Raw genomic sequence first — 21,739 nt, forward strand, 5'->3', positions numbered from 1 at the left:
TTAAGAGGTTGCACAATTCTAGACCGCAGCCCCACTCAGGCAGTACATCTGGGGTAAATGGGGGGAAGGAGGAAGGTGAAGTGACCTCTGGCAACAGTAGTACTGCTTAAAACATTAAACGACAAGGAAAAAAAGCTATGGGAACTGAAGAAGGAGAATAACGGACAGAGGTTTTAAGAAGCTAAAATAGAACTTAAGCAAATTTACAAGAAAAAAACAAACCCCATCAAAAAGTGGGTGAAGGATATGAACAGACACTTCTCAAAAGAAGACATTTATGCAGCCAACAAACTTAGAAAAAAATGCTTATCATCACTGGTCATTAGAGAAATGCAAATCAAAACCACAATGAGATACCATCTCACGCCAGTTAGAATGGCGATCATTAAAAAGTCAGGAAACAACAGATGCTGGAGAGGATGTGGAGAAATAGGAATGATTATAAATCATTCTACTATAAAGACACATGCACATGTATGTTTATTGCAGCACTTTTCACAATAGCAAAGTCTTGGAACCAACCCAAATGCCCATCAATGATAGACTGGATAAAGAAAATGTGGCACATATATACCATGGAATACTATGTGGCCATAAAAAAAGATGAGTTCATGTCCTTTGCAGGAACATGGATGAAACTGGAAACCATCATTCTCAGCAGAGTAACACAAGAAGAGAAAAATCAAACCCTATATGTTCTCACTCGTAAGTGGGAGCTGAACCATGAGAACACATGGACACAGGGAGGAGAACATCACACACTGGGGCATGTTGTGTGGTAGGGGGCAGGGGAGGGGATAGCACTAGGAGAAATACCTAATGTAAATGACGAGTTGATGGGTGTAGCAAACCAACATGGCACACGTATACCTATGTAACAAACCTGCACGTTGTGCACATGTACCCCAGAACTTAAATTAAAAAAAAGAAAGAAAATCAGTATATAGAAGAATGAGATCCAAATTGTGTCAAAAAATTTATATTTACTTACACAGAAAAATAAATAATTAAAAAACAAAATAAAACAAAACAAAACAAAACAAAAAGAAGCTAAAATATGAATACCTGGACAGTATCAGGAAGGGGCAATAGACTTAGGCTTGCAGTCAGGCAGTCACGAGGAAGGTCACAAATGAGGAGACTGAGTGGGAGAAAGAAGCCTAGCAAGTAGGGGGAAAGGAGGCTTCCTGGGAGGAGTCCAGGGACCTCAGGAGAACCTCTCACTCAGCAAGGACTGGAAGGAAGGCAGGGCCAGGTGGTCTGAAGAGCAGCCAAGGAGGCCAGAACAGCTTCCAGGTCCTCTGGCCTCAGAGAAGCCTCCTCCCTTCTGAAAGGCTGAGTGCCTTGTGCTCTGTCTGCCCTGTCTATCCCCTCACCTGTACAGGGGCCCGGCCAGCGTCTTCTCTCTTCTCCCCAGGGCGCTTCCCCTTGCTCTAGCCGCCTGATGAGTTCTGGTTTAGAATGGAGAATTCCTGCTCACAGGGAAAAAAACCATGAGGTGACGCCTGGTTGTAGGCTCCACGGGCCATTTGCTGGAGCCACCCAGGGCAGGAAGGGAGGGAGAATCAGAGGGGGAAGGCTCAGGAGGACCCTGTCTACCATGCTCAGAGTACCCCAGGGGGAGCCCCAGTGTAGGGAAAGAGGCCTGCAGGTGCCCAGTGGCAGTCAGTATGAAACTTTACCAAAGCCAGACCTTCCTCAGGGGAATAGAGAAAACAACATTCTTGTCTCTGAACCTAACCCTATGGCAACATCAGAGGCACTGCAGGCCAAATGTTAGGCTTGAGGGAAGCCACGCTTACCTAGTGAGACCAGGTGGCTGTAGTTCTCCAGTGTCACCTCCCTGTACAGGGCCCTCTGAGTAGGGCTCAGCAGCCTCCATTCCTTCTGGGTGAAATCCACAGTGACATCCCCAAATGCCAAGAAAGCCTGTAACACAAAACCCAGGCATGCTCACTAGGGACAGTGTTGCACTCAGGCAGTTGGAGGATTCCAGGTTCTGCCACCTGTACACAGATCACTACTTGATGAATGACACCCACAGGCCAGTCACCTGCTGGAGGACGCCAGGAAAGACAGATCACTCCCCAGGAGTGGTGCTGGCCTTGGTCCTGTGCTAACAATGTGACTGCTAGGGCCAGTGAAGGAAATGGGCCCATCCTGTGACAGCAAGAAGGACAGTTCTGGGAAGTCTCACCTGTCTCCTGGCTCCCTGGGGTCCCATGACCATCTTCCTGCTCTCCACGGAGAAGGGAAGCTTGCAGATGGCCGATCTGTGGGAGGAGAGAGGTCAGAGGGTGGCTGGGTGCAGCTGCCCTCCCCATGTGTGACACAGGCCTGATTCCAATACCAACTGGGGATCTGGGGAGGGCACACCTGCACAATTCCCCTGTGGGGGTCTAGCCAAAAGGTCTAGGGAGCCAGGCTCCCTGCAAATCCAGGACAAGCTCATCTGGGAGTGAAGACCCTGTGCCCCAGGAGCTGGGTGAGGTTTGTTGCTTACATCACTGAGGGGCTAAAAGGATGAGGAACACCTGCAGATGAGGTCTTGCGTTTAAGGTTAGGGCTCAGAGTTCCAGGTGTTCTTTGCACTGGACAGAACACACAAAAGCTGTCTGCCTTTTCTAGCCTCTGTCTCCCCGGATTTGAAGTCAGGATAACCACAGGGGCAGACAAACTTGAAAAGGCCACAAGCAGATGGCATTGGCAGTTATTCAGTACTGTACAACACCAAAGCCTTTAACAAATTAATAGCATGGGGAGTGTGAGCTGTCAGGAATAAAAGTCCTCAGACACATGGTCAATCTAAGGCAATGAGTGATCCAATGCAATTTGGATCCTGATTGCAACAAAGAATATGTGAGGAGTTTTAACAGCCAGTGAAATCTGAACACTAATTGGATATTAGATCATCAAACATTAGTTTTGTTGTTATAAAAATATTTTGGGTTTTAAAAACATGAGCCCTTCCTTGTATACAAACTTTTGGAACATTCATGAGTGAAAATGATGTCTGGATGTGCTTAAACACTCCTTCTCACCCTCAAAAGTCAATTGAGCATTACTGGCCACACTTCATAATTTTTAGAACTGAATAATATGTACTGGGTTCATTATATTATTTTCTCTGAATTTTTTGAAAAAAATTCCAGTAGAAATACAGGAAAAGAACTGTAAATTAAAGTGGTGGGTGTAATGATTTCATTAGAGTATTCACTATACTTTTAAGTGAATGTTTTGATTAAAAAAAGTAAAAGTAAAAACACAGACATATGGGGTGAAAAGAAGGAAATGTGAAGGAACAAAGATGCTATCATGTGGTGATTATGATGAACACAGCATACATCCACTAGCCAGTAACTTTGAGACAGAAGAAGTGAACAAATAGTATGGTGTTATGAAAGGAAAATAAAACTAGGGACCCCAGTCCACTCTGCCAAAAGGAAAACATTAAGCTGAAAGCTGAGTCATGCAAGAAGCTGCCTTTCCTTTTGTTGCTAAAGAGATAGCTACAGATAAAACGTTAAATATCTCCATAGTAGCTACTCTATGCACACCTTATCTTATGTAAAGTGCTGATTTACTGAGTGTGAGATGGATGCATAACTATTCTCCTACCTGCTCCTTTTCTCTTGTCACAGGTGGATTACCACACCTTTCCTCTTTCCCCTCCAGCCTACTTTCCCTTTTTAAACAATGAAGCTCTCAAACTCATCTTTGGGGAAAGCCACTGACCTCTCTCTGTGGCATGTCCTCAACTGTGGCAAAATAAACATCTAAATTGGTACTTGACTCTGATACTTTTTGGTTTACATGTAGTTGGAGAAGAAAAACAGTGAAATTTCTTCTTCTGACGGCAGTTGAAAGGTGATTTAAAACATTTTTGTTATTTCTTTCTATATACTTACATAGTTTACACCTTTCATGTCCCATCTCTGCTATCTTTACCTATTCCAAAGTCACAAAGATACTCCCCTACATTTACTCTTAGAAGTTTAGATATTTTGTTTTTGATGGTAGTATAAATACGTATTTCATTTTTTAACTGTTTGCTGCTAGGTTACAGAAATACAAGTGCTTTTTAAAAATACTGACCTTATTTTCTGAAGTTCCTAAACTGTGTGTTACTAGTATCTAGTTGTTTAACTACAGATTCTTCCATGTACATACTCACATCTTCTGTGAATAAAAAATTTTTCTTTTTCAGTTTCAACGTTTATGCCTTTTATTCCTTTTTAATAACAGGTTAGCTAGATATTCTAGGATAATGCTAAATAAGAATGATAAGAATCAACATTAATACTTGTTCCTGATCTTAGTGTGAACACACTTCACCATTAAATATGATGATTGCAGCCAGGCTGTCACACATAACTTTTGTTTCATTAAGGGAAATTCTTTCTATTCCTCATTTGCTGAGAATTTTTACCCTGAATAGGTGTGAAATGTTATCAAGTATTTTTCTGCATTAAGATAGTCATGTAGGTTTTTCTCTTTTGCTCCCTGAAAGCAGTGAAGGGAAAATAAAAACGTCAAAACCCAAACCACTCTGCCAAAAGAAAAATATTAAGCTGAAAGCTGATTCATCCAAGAAGCTGCCTTTCCTTTTGTTCCTAAGCGGAGAACTACAGATAGAAGGTTAAGTAAGGTTAAGTATCTCCCCCGGGAGCGGTGGCTCACTTTGGGAGGGCGAGGCGGGCCTCCTCCTCGTGGTCAGGAGATTGAGCCATCCTGGCTAACACCTTGAAACCCCATCTCTACTGAAAATACAAAAAAATACAAAAAATAGCCGGGAGTGGTGGCGGCGCCTGTAATCCCAGCTACTCGGGAGGCTGAGGCAGGAGAATGGCGTGAACCCGGGAGGCAGAGCTTGCAGTGAGCCGAGATCGTGCCACTGCACTCCAGCCTGAGCAAGAGCGAGATTCCGTCTCAAAAAAAAAAAAAAAAAAAATTAGTCGGGCGAGGTGGCGGGCGCCTGTAGTCCCAGCTACTCAGGAGTCTGAGGCAGGAGAATGGTGTGAACGAGGGAGGCGGAGCTTGCAGTGAGTGGAGATCGTGCCACTGCACTCCAGCCTGGGCGACAGAGCGAGATCCCGCATCAAAAAAAAAAAAGTTAAATATCTCCACAGGTAGCTTACTCTATGTTCACCCTATCCTCGGTTTTTTGGGAACAAACTCTTTTTGGCTAGAATATATTATCCTTTTCATGTATTGCTGAACACTACTTGTCCATATTTTGGTGAGAATTCCTGACTATTTTCCTCTGGAATGATTACATGTAAGGGCACATGAGAACTCTGTTGAAATGTTCTGTATCTTGACTGAGGTGATAAGTGACCTGTGTATACTTTAAAGAGTCAAAGCTCATTATACTGTTAAAAGCAGTGCTTCTTACGGTATGCAAGTTACACCTCAACATTGATTAAAAATCCTCTCAGAGATCAAGTATATATGGGTAAAACAACAAGACATCTGGATTTGTTTAAAATACTTTGGCACATAAACAGGGGGAAGGGATAAATCTAACAAAACTACCCATGGTTTTAAAATGATCAAATCTGGATGAAGGCAACATGGGGATTCATATTACCATCTCCCAATTTTGCTACCCGTTTGAGATTTTTCATAACACTAGTTTACAGAAAAAGCATTAATCATATTGCTAATTCTATGCTTACCAAAAAATTGGCTAAAATAATCTTATAGGAGCTAACTTCATTTGAAAATACTCAAAAGTCCCCAGCATTCAGGAAACTGCCCAATCAAGAAAAAGACACATTAAAAACAGAAGGCAGTTGGCTGGGCACAGTGGCTTATTCCTGTAATCCCAGCACTTTGGGAGGCTGATGCATGTGGATCCCTTGATCCCAGGAGTTCAGGACCAGCTTGGGCAACATGGCAAAGGCTCATCTCTACAAAAAATATAAATATTAGCTGGATGTGGTGGCACGTGCCTGTAGTCCTAGCTACTCCTGGCTTGAGCCCAAGAGGCTGAGGCTGCAATGAGCCTTGATCATGCCACTCCACTCTAGCCTGGGCAACAGAGCAAGACACAGTCTCAAGAAAACAAAACAACAACAACAAAAACAAAACAGGAGACAGTCATATTTGCAGCCCAATACACCTTATTCCCAATGTTTATCCTGTCCAAGTGTTGCCTAATGGAAAAATCTCATGGTGAACTTGCCTATAGATCCCTGGGGCAAAAAATTACAGGTGCAGAATACAACAGAGCTTCTAAAGCAGCATCCCAGTTTCCACTTCATTCCCTCAAACCTGAGAAAGCACAGTAGACCTTTCTTACAAGGTTCTAAGCTGTTGGAGGCTGCCTGAGGGACTGCTCTCTCTGTTTTGAGGATCTCACACCTTAGGGAGGAAAAGCACTGGATCATGCTTGGCAAAGATGCAGACAGACTGAAGAGCAGATGCCTGGGGCAAGATATTATGGGTGAAGACATACAACAGACCATCAAAGGCCCAGAGGAGAGACTCTTGGGACAAATAAATATTTAAAAGCAGTTGCCTATGAGAAAATGGAAAAAGCCACAAGCAAAGGTAAGATCCATGCTCCAAAAAGGCCTGAGAAAATCTTAAACCTTCTCCTCAGATTGATCCCAAAGCTTAGAACGAATGCCAAGATAATAGCAAAAATCCTCCCTGGGAGTCAGTCTGCAAAAACTGGAAAAGGAGGTTGTTTTTTCCACAATGCCTAATTTCTAACAACAACAAAAACTCAGAAAACATGGCCCAATAAGTGGAAGAAAATAAAGTGACGGAAACCTTCCCTGGAGAAACAAGCTTCAGGCAAACTAGACAGATTTTAGACTGTCTAAAATATTCTCAAAAACTCATGTAAACATGGGTAGAGAAAAGGAAATCAGGAAAATATATATGAACAAAATATCAACAGAGATTACAAAAAGGAAGCAAAAAAAATTCTGGACCTGAAAGCACAGTAATTGAAAAATTCAGTAGAGGGGTTTAACAGCAGATGAGCAGGCAGAAGAAATAATCAGTAAACATAGAGAAGAATTTGAAATTTCAGAGACAGAGAAGCAGGAAGAGAAAAGAATGACATAAAGTAAACAACCCCAAAAGAGTTATAAGGCGCCATTAACTGGATATATATGGGTGTCTAGAAGCTGCTGATAGATTACTGAAGAAATAATGGCCAAAACTTCAAAATTTGAAGACAGACATGAATCTACAAGGCCAGCACACTCAACAAACTCCAGGAATAAATTCAAGGAGGTCCACACCCAAACACACTTCTCAACTACACTTACATGAAATCAGCTTCAGGAACACAGGACTGGCAGGGGGAGAGAAGTTAAGAATAGTGGCATTGTGCCTCTCTCAGGGAAAAGCTGTCACCATAAACTGAGAACTGGAGAGGGACAGGGTTCCATCTTGTCATTTTCACAGCCCACAGTGGAGTTTCTCTCAGAGTGGACCAAAATGGGGGTGGGGAGGGTAGCAGTTTGTGTGTCAAATGTTACAGACTCTCACTGTTCTCAGAAAGGCTCAGTTGATTTTTCTGAATAAATGTTTCTCTAAATTCCTGAGTGGTCTTAAGACAAATTCTGTGTAGTTTAAATGGTTGTTTTTGGTTTTCTAAATTACCAGTTATGGTGTTTTGCTGGAGATACAGTCCACATCGCTCCTCACTGCCATTCCAGAATCCACATTTCTGATTAGAGTTGGGACCAGAACTAGGGCCAGGCGATTAGGTAAGTGGTGTGATCATTATTTGTCCTCATGGGCAGAAGTAGAATTAGGAGATGAGCCTGGCAGGCAGAAGGAGGAAGGGGAGGAAAAAGTTATGTCAAGGAAAGAATGAACAAGCCTCAGCACCTAAGCAAGCAGATGGGAACTTTGCCAAGGTAGGGAAACTTCCTTTACCTAGATCACAAAGAGAGAAGTAAAACAGACAAGGGGCACTACTGAGACGGTTTCTAGATATTTCTTCTCTCATGCTTCCCATCTTAATGAACCTGAGTGTGAAATCTGAATTGTAAGGAGAAATTTTTGAGACCTGGAAAATTTCTGCATAAACTGGGTAATGGGTGAAATTAATACACTGCTAATTTTGTTGAGTATGATTCTGGTACTCTAGTTATGTTAAAAGGCAAGACAATAACAACAAAAATAGTCCTCAGAGAAGTAGCTGCAGTAAATTTACAGATAAAATGGTGTCTTGGATTGGCTTCAAGATGCTCTAGCCTGAAAACAGAAAGCATGGGATGGGGAGGGGGTTGGATGAAATAAGAAGAGCAAAGTGTTAAGGTGCAAGAAGGGAACAGAGAGATCTGTTATATATTCTCTCTAGTTTAGTTCCTACTTCAATATTTTTCATTGTAAATTTGAAAAAAATTGAATATCCCTTCCAAGATAATTTGGAGAGGAAAAATAGAGAAAACTTTCATTTCCAGGGTGTGAGTGGAGAACACTGCAAACTGTTTGGTCTCACTCCTGCCATCTATTGACATCTGTGGGAGTTAATATCCTGTAGGAACAGAAACTGAGAGCCATAAGAAAGTGGTTTAAATTAGTTACCAATAAATTAGATATGAATATGAGGCAAACTTGAAACATTTAGCTCCTCCACGTACATTTCATTAAAATTCTCCTAAGATAAAAAAACAGCTCCTACATTTTTGGGAGATGAAAAATGTTCATATGTTGATTTGATGATCAAGACTTCACTATATACATTTCTCAAAACTCATCAACTAGAACTTAAAATGGGAGAGAATTTTATTGTCTCAATTATACCTCAATGAAGCTAATTCCTAACAGAAACTCCTAAAATCCCAGCTTGCTCCCAACTCAGTCCACTTGATCCCAGATATGTTACATAAAGTAAAAATTATTATTTTTTGAGACAGAGTCTCACTGTCCCCCAGGCTGTAGTGCAGTGGCATGTTCTGTGCTCACTGCAACCTCCATCTCCTGGATTCAAGAGATTCTCTTGCTTCAGGCTCCAGAGTAGCTGGGATTACAGGCATGAGCCACCATGCCTGGCTAATTTCTGTATTTTTAGTAGAGATGAGGTTTCACCATGTTGGCCAGGCTGGTCTCGAACTCCTGACCTCAGGTAATCTGCCCACCTTGGCCTCCCAAAGTGCTAGGATTACAGGTGTGAGTCACCACGCCCAGCCGTAAAAATTATTTCAACTGATTAACACACCACTTCTTAGTCTGTGAAATGGGGGTTCCAATTCCTAACTTCCACATTGGTTGAAGAGATGAATATGGCAATGACTATAAAGCCCTGTCCCTGGGACAGGACAATGGCTCAGCACATGCTGACTGAATAATTTTTTACAAGACCTGGTCTGCACCACGAATGCAGCAGCCTGAATAAAGCACTGAGAGAAGAAATGTAGGGACAATGATGGAAGTGTCCTGAATAAGGTCATCAGATCTGGGGAACGCTCCCCTTGCGGAGAACCAGCTGAGAGGTTCTGAGCCTCAGATGGGACAGTATAGGGCACAAGATGTCAGACATTAGCAAAGGAAACCCACCATGGTTTAGGGCAGAGAAGGCACTGCAGGAAGGCAATACATAAGAAGTCCCCACCTGGGGTTGGGCTGTCCTCCCTTACCCTGCAGACAGTCCTCTCATGGGTAACGTGGGAGTGGAGGAAGAGGAGCTGGGGACTAAAATAGCTCTAAAATTAGCTCTGTGATCCTCAAAGGTGGCCTTGGAAATTCCCAGTCCCAGGGTAGAGGCTCTTCTTGTTAAAAAAAGGACCCAAAGTCTTCCAGAGAAGAAAACAACTGTACGCAGGTTCCTGGGAGCAGATCCTGAGTGTGGGCATCGCAACAGAGCCTGTCCTGACATGATGCTAACACTAAACACAGCTTATCCTGTCGGTGCTTCCAGAATAAGGAAGTGTTGATATTCATTATAATATTTAACACTTACTGAGAATTTAATATATGCCAGGGACGGTTCCAGGCATGGCACAAATTTTTCTGCATTCAATCTTACAACTGTCCTATGAAGTGACTATTACCCACCAATTTCAGATGAGGAAACAGGCACAAAACATTTAAATACCTTTCTCAAAGCAACACAGCCAAGAAAGTGATAGAGCTTGGGTTTCAACTCTCACTATAAAGGGCTATGTCTTAACCAGTAGGCATGGCTATGACATTTCTCAATGAATCTGCACAGGTTAGGAGGGGATCTGGGTCAAGCTAGATTAGCTTGCAAGGTCATGAGGTATATCTTGACTGATGGGTCTCTCTACTTTGGGGTTCTGCTGACAATTTTTCCATAATGAAATGATTAAAATCAGTTATTTGGATGGTCAGTCCACAGCCCCAGAGGCATTGGGCCCAGTGGTTGCTGTTACTCCCACTCCAATAACCGAGGAAGCCCTACCAACCTGGTGAGGACTAAATTCACCTTTTTTCCCTTGCCCAAATGCCTATCTATGAAGCTTGGGGAATCCTGCCCGAGAAACCATAAAATCTCATCAGATGAGTTTTATTACTCATATAATGAGGCTCACTTTCCAACCTGACTCTGGTACAGCATCACATGACAGCAGATGCTGAAGGAAATTATTTTACCCCAAAATATACTTCTTTGACATGTTTTGAAGTGGCTGCCACAGGGGCAACAGATTGAAATGGATAGCCCCGCAAAGCTGTCTTTAGTGGGAAAATTTGCATCTGCAGCGAATCTCTATCAATGTAGCCAGACCTCCTTCGTTCTAAGCCTTTCCTAGGTCTGGAAGAGACAGCCAGCCTGACGCATGGTGGCTCAAGCCTGTAATCTCAGCACTTTGGGAGGCCAAGACAAGGTGGATCACCTGAGGTCAGGAGGTCAAGACCAGCCTGAGCAACATGGTGAAACCCCATCTCTACTAAAAATACAAAAATTAGCCAGGCGTTGTGGCGGGCGCCTGTAGTCCCAGCTACTCAGGAGGCTGAGGCAGGAGAATTGCTCAAACCTGGGAGGTGGAGGTTGCAGTGAGCTGAGATCACGCCACTGCACTCCAGCCTGGGGACAGAGCAAGACTCTCTCTAAAAACAAACAAAAACCCAAAAAACTGAAAATAGACATTTACCATCTATTCTGAGAGCTGCCAACTAAGAGCCTTCATCTACATAATGAGAACTTTGATCTACGCAATCCCCTTAACTCTGGCATGCTTCTGATTCCAGTCTTTAGGCAATAGCTTAAGTCTCTCAACCAACTGTCCATTAAAGAATCCCTAAGTGCCCCCATGAGGTGTAAACCTGTTTGGAGATATACCGGCTTTTTGGGAGGAACCCATGTATATCTTTCTCTTGTTGTTTTTTGATTTTCTTTTTGCAGGCAGGATCTCACTGTGTTGCCCAGGCTAGCGTGCAGTGCAGCCAACATAACTCATTACAGCCTCCACCTCCCGGACTCAACTGACTGGGCCTCCCAAGTAACTGAGACTACAGGCACGGGACACCACGCCCTGCTAATTTTTTATTTTTCTAATTTCATGTAGAGACAGGATCTTGCTGTGCTGCCCAGGCTGCTCTGGAACTCCTGGCCTCCCAAAGTGCTGGGATTACAGGCATGAGCCACAGTGCTCAGCCTGATTTATGATTTTACCTGAAATTCCTGTCTCCCTGAATTGTATAAAATTAACCTGCAAGCCCGACCGCCTCGGGCACTTTCTCAGGACCTCTTGAGACTGAATAACCTGGGCCACAGTCACCCACACTGACTACGAATAAACCTTTTTAAATATATTTCGGCAGAACTCGGATTTTGCCGTCATTAGCAAGGCCTCAGGGAAGAGGCCAACTGGGTCCCCACAGCCACCTCACCTCCCGCGGACGCTGCCCCACGCAGAGCCCCCCCCTTCCCCACACGTCTAGACGTGCCCGTGCGAGGACATTTGGTCCCGGCCTACACTCCTATCCGCGGAAGATCGTCCCAAGGCGGGGTGTCCCCAACCCAAAGCAGAGGCCCTTCCCCAAAACACGCGGGCAAAGTCCTCCCCTGTCCCGCCTCCCACAACAAAGTCTGGAGTATCAAGTCGGAGGGAACCCGACTCGGACCTAGCCCATCAGTCTCAGGGCTGTAACCCCCACCCCACCAGTGGACCCTGGCTGTGGCCGAATCCCCCTCCACCTCCGGCCAAAAGACCCCCGTGGCAGCTCGCTAGGCCGCTGGCCCGTCCCCACCCGAGGAGCGGCGACCCTGGCACACTAGGACCTGGGTTGCTCGGCGCCCCTATGAAATCCGGGCTGTTCACCGCCCGAGCCGCCACTACATGTAACCGGGGACGGAGACTCAGTGGCGGCCCAGACTCCGGGCGCTCGGCAAGCCGCAGCCCCACCGCCCACTCCAAGGCGCGGCCTGGGTCTCCGCCCCTCTCCAGAACGCGGAGACGCCGGGCCTGAGGGAGGGCGCGCTACGGCCCCAGCAGCGCCCTCGCGTCCCAGGCCTTCCCGGCCCTTCTTCCTCCGCGGGAAGGGCGCGCTGCAGCGAGGGACCCGCAGGAGCGCGGCTCACCAGGGCGGCTGAGGGCGAACCGAGGCGGTGAGGTCACCGACGGTGGACCACGCACCTCACGGCTCGCTGACGCCCAAGGATCTGGAATGCTCGGCGCCACCCGGGACTACACTACCCAGAATCCTCAGCGCGGCCGGGACTACACTACCCAGCATCCTCGGCGCGGCCCGGGGCTATGCGACCCTCCGCGTCGCATCCCCTCGGTGGACTACACTCCCCAGAGTCCTCGGGAGTCGTCCAGGTACACGCCCCAGAATATTGGGCATAGCCGTCCACCCGGGACTGCGCGACCCGGACTCCTCGGAAGGACTCCTCGGAAGGACTCCTCTCTGACAGGTGGGGCGAGCCTATGGTCTTTTGGCCGCGGAGGGATCCTTTCAGATCCGGCGATTTCTTTTATTTATGTAGCCCTATACATACATTAAGAATATTTTTCCATTTCTATGATATAGGTAAATAATTTTCCCACTGTCTTTTGATTATGGTTATTTCTTTTTTTTCTTTTTTTTGCTATGTAGTACTTTTGATCTCTGATTTTCCTACGGATTTTGTGGTTTTATCTTTCGCATTTAGATCTCTCAATGGTTTAATTTTTCTCCAGGTACACACTGTGAATATACACTTATTTTTAAAATTTTCCAATATTTTATTAATTTCCCATTAAATTTATTAAAAATATAGTCTTTTACCAAATAATTTAAGATTTCAGCTACATAATTCAGTATACTCAATTTACATTTGCATTTCAGTCAATTTCTAATTGTTCCCCCATTTATCTAATTTGCATCAATACCAGAATTCTTTCATTATGTAGGGTGTATAATATGCTGATATCTTTTGTGGCTTGCCAAACCACATAGACTTTATATTTCAGGGCTTTACTAGGTATACTTGCTGTTTGCTTTTTCTCTTTTGGTTTTTAAATTTTTAATTATTCTGGATAAATATTAGTTGTACATATCTGTAGGGTACATGTTATGTTTTGATACAGCCATACAGTGTTTAATGGTCAAATGAGGGTGATTGGGGTATCTATCCCCTCAAGCATTTAGCATTTGTTTGTTATAGGAGCTTGCCAGTTCTCTCTTTTATTTTTAAATATATAGTAAAATTGTTCTTAACTATAGTCACTGTATAGTGCTACCAACTACTAGATCTTATTCGTTCTATCTAACTGTATTTTTGTACCCATTAACAAGTCCCTCTTTATCCCCTCTACCCACCATCCTTCCCAGCCTCTGTTAACCATCTCCTTCTACTCTCCATCTCCATGAGTTCACGTTTTTAGCCCCACAAATGAGTGAGCACATGTGATATTTGTCATGCTGTGCCTCATTTCACTTAACATAATGTCCTCCATTTTCATACATGCTATTGAAAATGACAGAATTTCAGTCTTTTAATGACTGGCTAATATCCCATTGTGTTTATGTACCACACTTTCCTTATCCATTCATCTGTTGATAGACACTTTGATTCTGTATCTTTACTGTTTTGAATAGTGCTGTAGTAAACATGAGAGTGCAGATACATCCTTGAAATACTGATTTCCTTTCTTTTGGATATATACTCAGCAGTGGGATTGCGGGATCATATGTATATTTATTAATTCTTTTGAGGAACCTCCATACTGCTCTCCATAGTGGTTGTACTACTTTACATTCCTAACAACAGTGTATGAGGGTGTATCCACATCCTCACCAGTATTCGCTATTGCCTGTCTCTTGAATAAAAGCCATCTTGACTGGGGTGACATGATATCTCATTGTGGTTTTGATTTACATTTCTCTGATGATTAGTGACGTTGAGCATTTTTTTCATACACTTGTTGGCGGTTCATATGTCTTATTTTGAGAGATGTCTATTCAGATCTTTTGCCCATTTAAAATATCAGATTGTCTTTTTCCTATTGAGTTGTTTAACTCCTTATATATATTCTGGCAATTACTTTCTTTTCAGATGGATAGTTTGCAAATTTTTTCTCCCATTCTGTGGATTGTCATATGTGGTGAGGGGTTTGCTTTAGATAGGGATTTAGTTTCATTCTTCTGCAAATGGATATCCAGTTTTTGCAGTGCCATTTATTGAAATGACTGTCTTTCCCCAATGTAAGTTCTTTGCACCTTTGTGGGATATGAGTTGAACTATAAATGTGTGGATTTATTTCTGGGCTCTCCACTCTGTTCCATTGGTCTGTGTGCCTATTTTGCCAGCATTTTGCTGTGTGGATTACTATAGTTTGCATAATTTGAAGTCAGGTAATATGATTCCTCCAGCTTTATTACTTTTGTTCAGGATGGCTTTGGCTATTTTGGATCTTTCATGGTCCCATATAAATTTTAGGATTAATTTATCTATTTCTGTGAAGAATGTCATTGGTATTTTGATTGGGATTGCATTGAATCTGTAGGCTGGGTGGAATGGACATTTTAATAAGATTAATTCTTCTAGTCCAAAAACACGGACTATCTTTCCATTTTTTGTATCCTCTTCAATTTCTGTCATCAGTGTTTTATAGTTTTTGTTGTAGAGATCCTTCACATCTTTGGTTGATTTTATTCCTAGGTATTTTTTATTTGTAACTGTTATAAATAGGTTACTTTCTTGATATCTTTTTCAGATTGTTTATTGTTGGCATATAGAAATGCCACCCATTTTTGTAAGTTGATTTTGTATCCTGAAACTTTACTGAATTTCTTAATCAATTCTAATGTTTTTTGGCTGAAGTCTTTAGGTTTAACTAAATATAGGATCATACCATCTGCAAACAAGGATAACTTCACTTCTTCCTTTTCAATTTGAATACTTTTTATTTATTTGTCTTCAGTAATTGCTCTAGCTAAGATTTCCTAGTACTACGTTGAATAAAAGTGGGGAATGTGGGAATCTTTGTCTTCTTCCAGATCTTAGAGGAAAGGCTTTCAATTTTTCAGTATGATACTAGCTGTGGGTTTGTCACATATGGTTTTTATCATATTGAGGTATATTCCTTTTACACTGAGATTTTTTTTTGAGTGTTTATTATGAAGGGATGTTGAATTTCACAAATGCTTTTTTGGTATCCATTGAGATGATCATATGGTTTTTGTCTTTTATTTTTTTGATGTGATGTGTCACATTTATTGAATTACGTATATTGAGCCATCCTTGCATTCCTGGGATGAATTTCACTTGGTCATGATGAGTAATCTCTTTAATGTGTTGTTGAATTTGGTTTGCAAGCATTTTGTTAAGGATTTTTGGGTCTCTGTTTATTGGAGATATTGCCTTATAGTTTTCTTTTTTTGTTACATCTTTGTATGGTTTTGGTGTTAGGATAATACTGACCTTATAGGATGAGTTTGGAAGTGATCCTTCTTTCTTTTTTTTTTTTAAATAGTTTTCATAGATTGATACGAGTTCTTTATAAAATGTTTGGTAGAATTCAGCAATGAAACCGTCAGGTCCTGGGCTTTTCTTTGATGGGAGACTTTTTAATACTGCTTCTATCTCATTTGTTATTAGTCTACTCATGTTTTGGATATTTTCATGGTTCAATCTTAGGTTTTATGTATCTAGGAATGTATCAATTTCTCCTAGATTTTCCAAGTTAATAGCATATAGTAGCTCATAATCATTTCTAATGATCCTTTAAATTTCTATGGTATCAATTGTAATGTCTCCTTTTTTCATTTCTGATTTTATTTGTTTTGGTCTTCTGTTTTTTCTTAGTCTGGCTTAGTCTGGCTTAGTTTGTGAATTTTATCTTTTTTAAAATTATACTTTAAGTTCTGGGGTACATGTGCAGAATGTTCAGGTTTGTTACATAAGTATACACATGCCATCCTGGTTTGCTGAAGCCATAAACCCATCATCTACATTAGGTATTTCTCCTAATGCTATCCCTCCCCCAGGCCCCCACCCTCCAACAGGCCTCAGTATGTGATGTTCCTCTCCCTGTGTCCATGTGTTCTCATTGTTCAACTCCCACTTATGAGTGAGAACATGTGGTGTTTGGTTTTCTGTCCTTGTGTTAGTTTGCTGAGAATGATGGTTTCCAGCTTCATCCATGTCCCTGCAAAGGACATGAGCTCATCCTTTTTTATTGCTTAATAGTATTCCATGATATATATATATGCCACATTTTCTTTATCCAGTCTAACATTGATAGGCATCTGGTTTGGTTCCAGGTCTTTGCTATTGTGGACATTGCTGCAATAAACATACATGTGCATGTGTCTTTATAGTAGAATGATTTATAGTCCTTTGGGTATATACCCAGTAATGGGATTGCTGGGTCAAATGGTATTTCTAGTTCTAGATCCTTGAGGAATCGCCACACTGTCTTCCACAATGGTTGAACTAATTTACACTCCCACCATCAGTGTAAAAGTGTTCTTATTTCTCCACGTCCTCTCCAGCATCTGTTGTTTTCTGACTTTTTATTGATTGCCATTCTAAATGGCATGAGATGGTATCTCATTGTGGTTTTGATTTGCATTTCTCTAATAACCAGTGATGATGAGCATTTTTTCATGTGTCTGTTGACTGCATAAATGTCTTCTATTGAGAAGTTTCTGTTCGTATCCTTCACCCAATTTTTTATTTTTGTTTTTTGTAAATTTGTTTACCTTCTTTGTAGATTCTGGATATTATCCCTTTGTCATATGGATAGATTGCAAACATTTTCTCCCATTCTGTAGGTTGCCTGTTCACTCTAATGATAGTTTATTTTGCTGGGTAGAAGCTCTTTGGTTTAATTAGATCCTATTTGTCAATTTTGGCTTTTGTTGCCATTGCTTTTGGTGTTTTAGTCATGAAGTCTTTGCCCATGCCTGTGTCCTGAATGCTATTACCTAGGTTTTCTTCTAGGGTTTTTATGGTTTTATGTCTTATGTTTAAGTCTTTAATTCAACCTGAGTTAATTTTTGTATAAGGTATAAGGAAGGGATTTAGTTTTAGCTTTCTGCGTATGGATAGCCAGTTTTCTCAACATCATTTATTAAATATGGAATTCTTTCTGCATTGCTTGTTTTTGTCAGGATTATCAAAGATCAGATGGTTGTAGATGTGTGGTGTTATTTCTGAGGCCTCTGTTCTGTTCCATTGGTCTATCTCTCTGTTTTGGTACCATGCTGTTTTTGTTACTGCAGCATTGTAGTATACTTTGAAGTCAGATAGCTTGATGCCTTTGTCCTTTTTTCTTAGGATTGTCTTGGCTATACGGGCTCTTTTTTGGTTCCACATGAAATTTAAAGTAGTTTTTTCCAATTCTGTGAAGAAATCAATGGTAGCTTAATGGGGATAGCATTGAATCTATAAATTACATTGGGCAGTATGGCCATTTTCACGATACTGATCCTTCCTATCCATGAGCATGGAATGTTTTTCCATTTGCTTTTATCCTCTCTTATTTCCTTGAGCAGTGGTTTGTAGTTCTCCTTTGAGAGGTCCTTTACATGCCTTGTAAGTTGTATTCCTAGGTATTTAATTCTCTTTGTAGCAACTGTGAATGGTAGTTCCCTCATGATTTGGCTATCTGTCTGTTATTGGTGTAAAGGAATGCTTGTGATTTTTGCACATTGATTTTGTATCCTGAGACTTTGCTGAAGTTGCTTATCAGCTTAAGGAGATTTGGGGCTGAGATGATGGGGTTTTCTAAATATGCAATCATGTCATCTGCAAACAGAGACAATTTGACTTCCTTTTTTCCTAATTGAATTCCTAATTTCCTAATTGAATACCCTTTATTTCTTTCTCCTGCCTGACTGCCCTGGCCAGAAATTCAAACACTATGTTTAATAGGAGTGGTAAGAGAGGGCATCCTTGTCTTGTGCCAGTTTTCAAAGGGAAGGCTTCCAGCTTTTGCCCATTCAGTATGATATTGGCTGTGGGTTTGTGATAAATAGTTCTTATTATTTTGAGATACATTCAGTCAATACCTAGTTTACTGAGAGTTTTTAGCATGAAGGGCTGTTGAATTTTGTTGAAAGTCTTTTCTGCATCTATTGAGTTCATCATGTGGTTTTTGTCATTGGTTCTCTTTATGTGATGGATTACGTTTATTGATTTGCATATGTTGAACCAGCCTTGCATGCCAGGGATGAAGCTGACTTGATCGTGGTGGATAAGTTTTTTAATGTCCTGCTGGATTTGGTTTGCTCATATTTTATTGAGGATTTTCACATTGATGTTAATCAGGGATATTGGCCTGAAATTTTCTTTTTTTGTTGTGCCTCTGCCAGGTTTTGGTATGAGGATGATGCTGGCCTCATAAAATGAGTTAGGGAGGATTCCGTCTTTTTCTATTGTTTGCAATAGTTTCAGAAGGAATGGTACCAGGTCCTCTTTGTACCTCTCATAGAATTTGGCTGTGAATCCGTCTGGTCCTGGATTTTTTTTAGGTTTGTAAGCTATTAGTTACTGCCTCAATTTCAGAAGTTGTTATTGGTTTATTCAGGGATTTGACTTCTTCCTGGTTTAGTCTTGGGAGGGTGTATATGTCCAGGAATTTATCCATTTTTTCTAGATTTTCTAGTTTATTTGCACAGAGGTGTTTATAGTATTCTCTGATGATAGTTTGTATTTCTGTGGGATCAGTAGTGATATCCCCTTTATCATTTTTTATTGCGTCTATTTGATTCTTCTCTCTTTTCTTCTTTATTAGTCTGGCTAGTGGTCTATCTTCTTGAACTTTTCAAAAAGCCAGGTCCTGGATTCATTGATTTTTTGAAGGTTTTTTTGTGTCTCTATTTCCTTCCGTTCTGCTCTTATCTTAGTTATTTTTTGCCTTCTGCTAGCTTTTGAATTTGTTTGCTCTTGCTGCTCTAGTTCTTTTAGTTGTGATGCTAGGTTGTCAATTTTAGATCTTTCTTGCTTTCTCTTGTGGGCATTCAGTGCTATAAATTTCCCTGTATACATTACTTTAAATGTGTCCCAGGGCTTCTGGTACATTGTGTCTTTGTTCTTATTGGTTTCAAAGAGCATCTTTATTTCTGCCTTAATTTTGTTATTTACCCAGTAGTCATTCAGGAGCCAGTTGTTCAGTTTCCATGTAGTTGTGCAGTTTTGAGTGAGTTTCTTATTCCTGAGTTCTAATTTGATTGCACTGTGATCTGAGAGACAGTTTGTTGTGATTTCCATTCTTTTGCATTTGCTGAGTAGTGTTTTACTTCCAATTATGTGGTCAATTTTAGAGTAAGTGCGATGTGGTGCTGAGAAGAATGTACATTCTGCTGATTTGGGGTGGAGAGTTCTGTAGATGTCTATTAGTTCTACTTGGTCCAGGGCTGAGTACAAGTCCTGGATATCCTTGTTAATTTTCTGTCTTGTTGATCTGTCTAATATTGATGGTGGTGTGTTAAAGTCTCCCAGTATTATTAAGTTCTCCCAGTAAAGAACTTGCTTTATGAATCTGGATGCTCCTGTATTGGGTGCATATATATTTAGGATAGTTAGCTCTTCTTGATGCATTGATCCCTTTACCATTACATAATGGCCTTGTCTCTTTTGATCTTTGTTGGTTTAAACTCTGTTTTGTCAGAGACTAGAATGGCAACCCCTGCTTTTTTTTTCCTTTCCATTTGCTTGGTAAATATTCCTCCATCCCTTTATTTTGAGCCTATGTGTGTCTTTGCATGTGAGATGGGTCTCCTGAATACAGCACACTGATGGGTCTTGACTCTTTATTCAGTCTGCCAGTCTGTGTCTTTTAATTGGGGCATTTAGTCCATTTATATTTAAAGTTAATATTGTTTCATGTGAATTTGATCCTGTCATTATGATGCTAGCTGTTATTTTGCCAGTTAATTGATGCAGTTTCTTCCTAGCATCGAAAATCTTTACAATGTGGGATGTTTTTGCAGTGGCTGGTACTGGTTGTTCCTTTTCATGTTTAGTGCTTCTTCAGGAGCTCTTGTAAGGCAGGCCTGGTGGTGACAAAATCTCTCAGCATTTGCTTGTCTGTAAAGGATTTTATTTCTTCTTCACTCTCCTTTGCTTATGAAGCTTAGTTTGGCTCAATATGAAATTCTGGGTAGAAAATTCTTTTCTTTAAGAATTTTAAATATTGGCCTGCACTCTATTCTGGCTTGTAGGGTTTCTGCTGGAAGATCTGCTGTTAGTCTGATGGGCTTCCCTTTGTGGGTAACCCAACCTTTCTCTCTGGCTGCCCTTAACATTTTTTCCTTCATTTCAACCTTGGTGAATCTGACGATTTTGTGTCTTGGGATTGCTCTTCTCGAGGAGTATCTTTGTGGTGTTGTCTATATTTCCTGAATTTGAGTGTTGGCCTGCCTTGTTAGGTTGGGGAAGTTCTCCTGGATAATATCCTGAAGAGTATTTTCCTACTTGATTCCATTTTCCCCATCACTTTCAGGCACACCAATCAAATGCAGATTTATTTGGTCTTTTCACATACTCCCATATTTCTTTGAGGCCTTATTCATTTTTCACTCTTTTTTTGCTCTAATCTTGTCTTCTCGCTTTATTTCATTGAGTTGATCTTTAATCTCTGATATCCTTTCTTCCACTTGATCAATTCAGCTATTGATACTTGTGTATGCTTCATGAAGTTCTCATGTTGTTTTGCAGCTCCATCAGGTCATTTATGTTCTTCTCTAAACTGGTTATTCTAGTTAGTAACTCATCTAAGCTTTTTTCAAGGTTCTTAGCTCCCTTGCATTGGGTTAGAACATGCTCCTTTAGCTCAGAGGCATTTGTTATTACCCACCTTCTGAAGCCTCCTTTTGTTAATTGGTCAAACTCATTCTCTGTCCAGTTTTGTTCCCTTGCTGGTGAGGACTTGTGATGCTTTGGAGGAAAAGAGGCATTCTGTTTTTTGGAATTTTCAACCTGTTTGGACTGGTTTCTCCCCATCTTCATGGATTTATCTACCTTTGGTCTTTGCTGTTGGTGACCTTTGGATGGAGTTTGTGCATGATTTTCCTTTTTGTTGATGTTGATGGTATTGCTTTCTGTTTGTTAATTTTCCTTCTAAGAGTCAGGCTTCTCTGCTGCAGGTCCCCTGGAGTTTGCTGGAGGTTCACTGTAGACCCTGTTTGTCTGGGTATCAGCAGTGGAGTCTGCAGAACAGCAAAGATTGCTGCCTGTTTATTTCTCTGGAAACTTTGTCCCGGAGGGGCACCTACCAGATGCCAGCCAGAGGTCTCCTGTATGGGGTGTCTGTGGGTCCCTACTGGGAGATGTCTCCCAGTCAGGATACACAGAGGTCAGGTACCTACTTGA

At 41.5% G+C, this 21,739-nt stretch overlaps 2 protein-coding genes across 8 annotated transcripts in view; one reads left to right on the forward strand and one right to left on the reverse strand.

Moving 5' to 3' along the window:
- Positions 1–12,835, reverse strand: part of ZNF337 (zinc finger protein 337) — a 21,947-nt gene extending 9,112 nt beyond the window's left edge. Inside the window, exons 1-5 of one of the 7 annotated variants that reach the window (XM_054467875.2) lie at positions 12,515–12,622; positions 7,624–7,787; positions 2,198–2,273; positions 1,803–1,929; positions 1,377–1,472 (exon numbers count right to left, since the gene is read on the reverse strand). In XM_054467875.2, coding sequence (XP_054323850.1) covers positions 1,377–1,472; positions 1,803–1,929; positions 2,198–2,230 — 256 coding nt within the window. In that variant the 5' untranslated portion in view covers positions 2,231–2,273; positions 7,624–7,787; positions 12,515–12,622. Of the gene's footprint in view, positions 1–1,376; positions 1,473–1,802; positions 1,930–2,197; positions 2,274–4,095; positions 4,922–7,623; positions 7,788–7,902; positions 12,140–12,214; positions 12,417–12,514 lie in introns of those variants that run through there. The other 6 variants (XM_063659506.1, XM_054467871.2, XM_063659507.1 and 3 more) reach the window with 6 other exon arrangements.
- Positions 12,379–21,739, forward strand: part of LOC134738926 (putative vomeronasal receptor-like protein 4) — a 39,165-nt gene continuing 29,804 nt past the window's right edge. The window contains exon 1 of the mRNA XM_063659508.1: positions 12,379–12,850. Coding sequence (XP_063515578.1) covers positions 12,601–12,850 — 250 coding nt within the window. The 5' untranslated portion in view covers positions 12,379–12,600. The remainder of the gene's footprint in view (positions 12,851–21,739) is intronic.

The sequence above is a fragment of the Pongo pygmaeus genome, chromosome 21 (genome assembly GCF_028885625.2).
Source record: "Pongo pygmaeus isolate AG05252 chromosome 21, NHGRI_mPonPyg2-v2.0_pri, whole genome shotgun sequence".
Classification (NCBI taxonomy): domain Eukaryota; kingdom Metazoa; phylum Chordata; class Mammalia; order Primates; family Hominidae; genus Pongo; species Pongo pygmaeus.